We start from the raw sequence: 1,385 nt of genomic DNA, 5'->3' as shown, positions 1-1,385 counted from the left end.
AGGACATGCAGCTGCTGACTACTATTCAGTAGCACCAGCAACAGCGCCAGTAACATCTGCAGTAACAGCAACATCAGGAATGGCCACCAATGCCAGTGTAGGTGGCGTCATGCAGACCAACAGTGGCGTTGTAGTTTCCACCGTGGGCGGTGCCAGCGCTATGGGCATCATCGGTAGTGGAAGTATGAGTGGCAGCAATATAAATTTGAATGCGGCCTCTATGGCGGCAAGCAGTGCGGTGACAGCGGCAGCAGCTGCAACGGGGACAACAGCTGGAGCCGCGTCAGCGGCCAGTGGCATTGGCAACAATCAAGGTTATTACCAGTTGAGTGTGACAAGTAAGTTCACAGAGAAGAACTTTTTCGAACTGAATTATTTATTTACTTTGCTATTCATTGCTTTTTGCTTACAGTTGAAGAAGCTTCATTGCGCAATAATGGTTTTCTAAAACCTAATCCATACGTTGAATTGGTAATCGATAATAAAAGTAAACGTAAAACTGATGTGGTGAAGAATACTTATCTACCCAAATGGAATGAGGAGTTCACAGTGCTGGTATGTTGATGAATCGTTGTACTACAGTATATAAGAATAAATAGAAAATGCGATTGACTCATCCACTCGCGCGCATACACACAAGCATGCATGGAAGTTGCGCGCAAAGCTGTCCACACGTATAATGCTAGCTAGCTTGAGTGAGCACGCAGCGATAGCGAAATATTTAGATATCTTTGGAATTGTCCATTTAGGAATTACTAATTAAATAAGCTTAGTAAAATTGGTAAAATCGGCTTAACTAAGCAAGGACGACGAATAGCTCGTCTGGTAGCTTGTTGTTAGTCACAATTAGTGTACTGCTTTCTTTCTCACGATGACCCTTAATGACCGTTAAATATATCTCTGCGCGAGTTTCGATTGTTTGACAAAATTAAGCGCGATATACATAAATTTGTTTGGTTTAGTTGGCATTTTATCCTCGGTAGCCCCAAAACGCGATGAAGAGCAAAAAAAAAAAAGGAAAAGAAATACCTATGTATTGTGTGTAGAAAAGGCGATGTGGTGAACCGTAGAGACCGGAGTGGATTGCTTATGTCCGGATCTCCTCCTCGACGGCAGCCCCTTCTGCCCACGATTCTACCCAGCTATGTACATAGCTTCATTGGCATATCTTTCCCAATTATCAAGTTTATTCCCAAACTAACCAACAAAGCCTATTCTCTGGCGAAATCATTTCGTTCGTTCATCTTTACATCGTTTGGGAAATGAGCAAAAGAAATTTCAATGCACACAACATACAACGGTGATACGCGGATGGTTCAAAAACTGATTAATCTATAGGAGCAGGAATATATAACCCTAAACTAACGATTTCCCTAGGGTATAGG

At 42.4% G+C, this 1,385-nt stretch overlaps 1 protein-coding gene across 1 annotated transcript; it reads left to right on the top strand.

Annotated features, from left to right (window-relative positions):
• The first annotated feature begins 6 nt into the window (after window positions 1-6).
• LOC108380558 (E3 ubiquitin-protein ligase Su(dx)-like) lies at window positions 7-1,019 on the top strand. The gene is made up of 2 exons (XM_017636937.1): window positions 7-338; window positions 413-1,019. The coding sequence occupies exons 1-2, from the start codon at window positions 80-82 to the stop codon at window positions 562-564; spliced, it is 411 nt and encodes a 136-aa protein (XP_017492426.1). The 5' UTR covers window positions 7-79; the 3' UTR covers window positions 565-1,019.
• Window positions 1,020-1,385: the final 366 nt, after the last annotated feature.

This window comes from Rhagoletis zephyria, unplaced genomic scaffold, assembly GCF_001687245.7.
Source record: "Rhagoletis zephyria isolate East Lansing unplaced genomic scaffold, Rhagoletis_zephyria_1.1 Rzeph_scaffold_19628, whole genome shotgun sequence".
NCBI classification, from domain to species: Eukaryota; Metazoa; Arthropoda; class Insecta; order Diptera; family Tephritidae; genus Rhagoletis; species Rhagoletis zephyria.
This window is presented reverse-complemented; position numbering and strand designations above follow the sequence as displayed.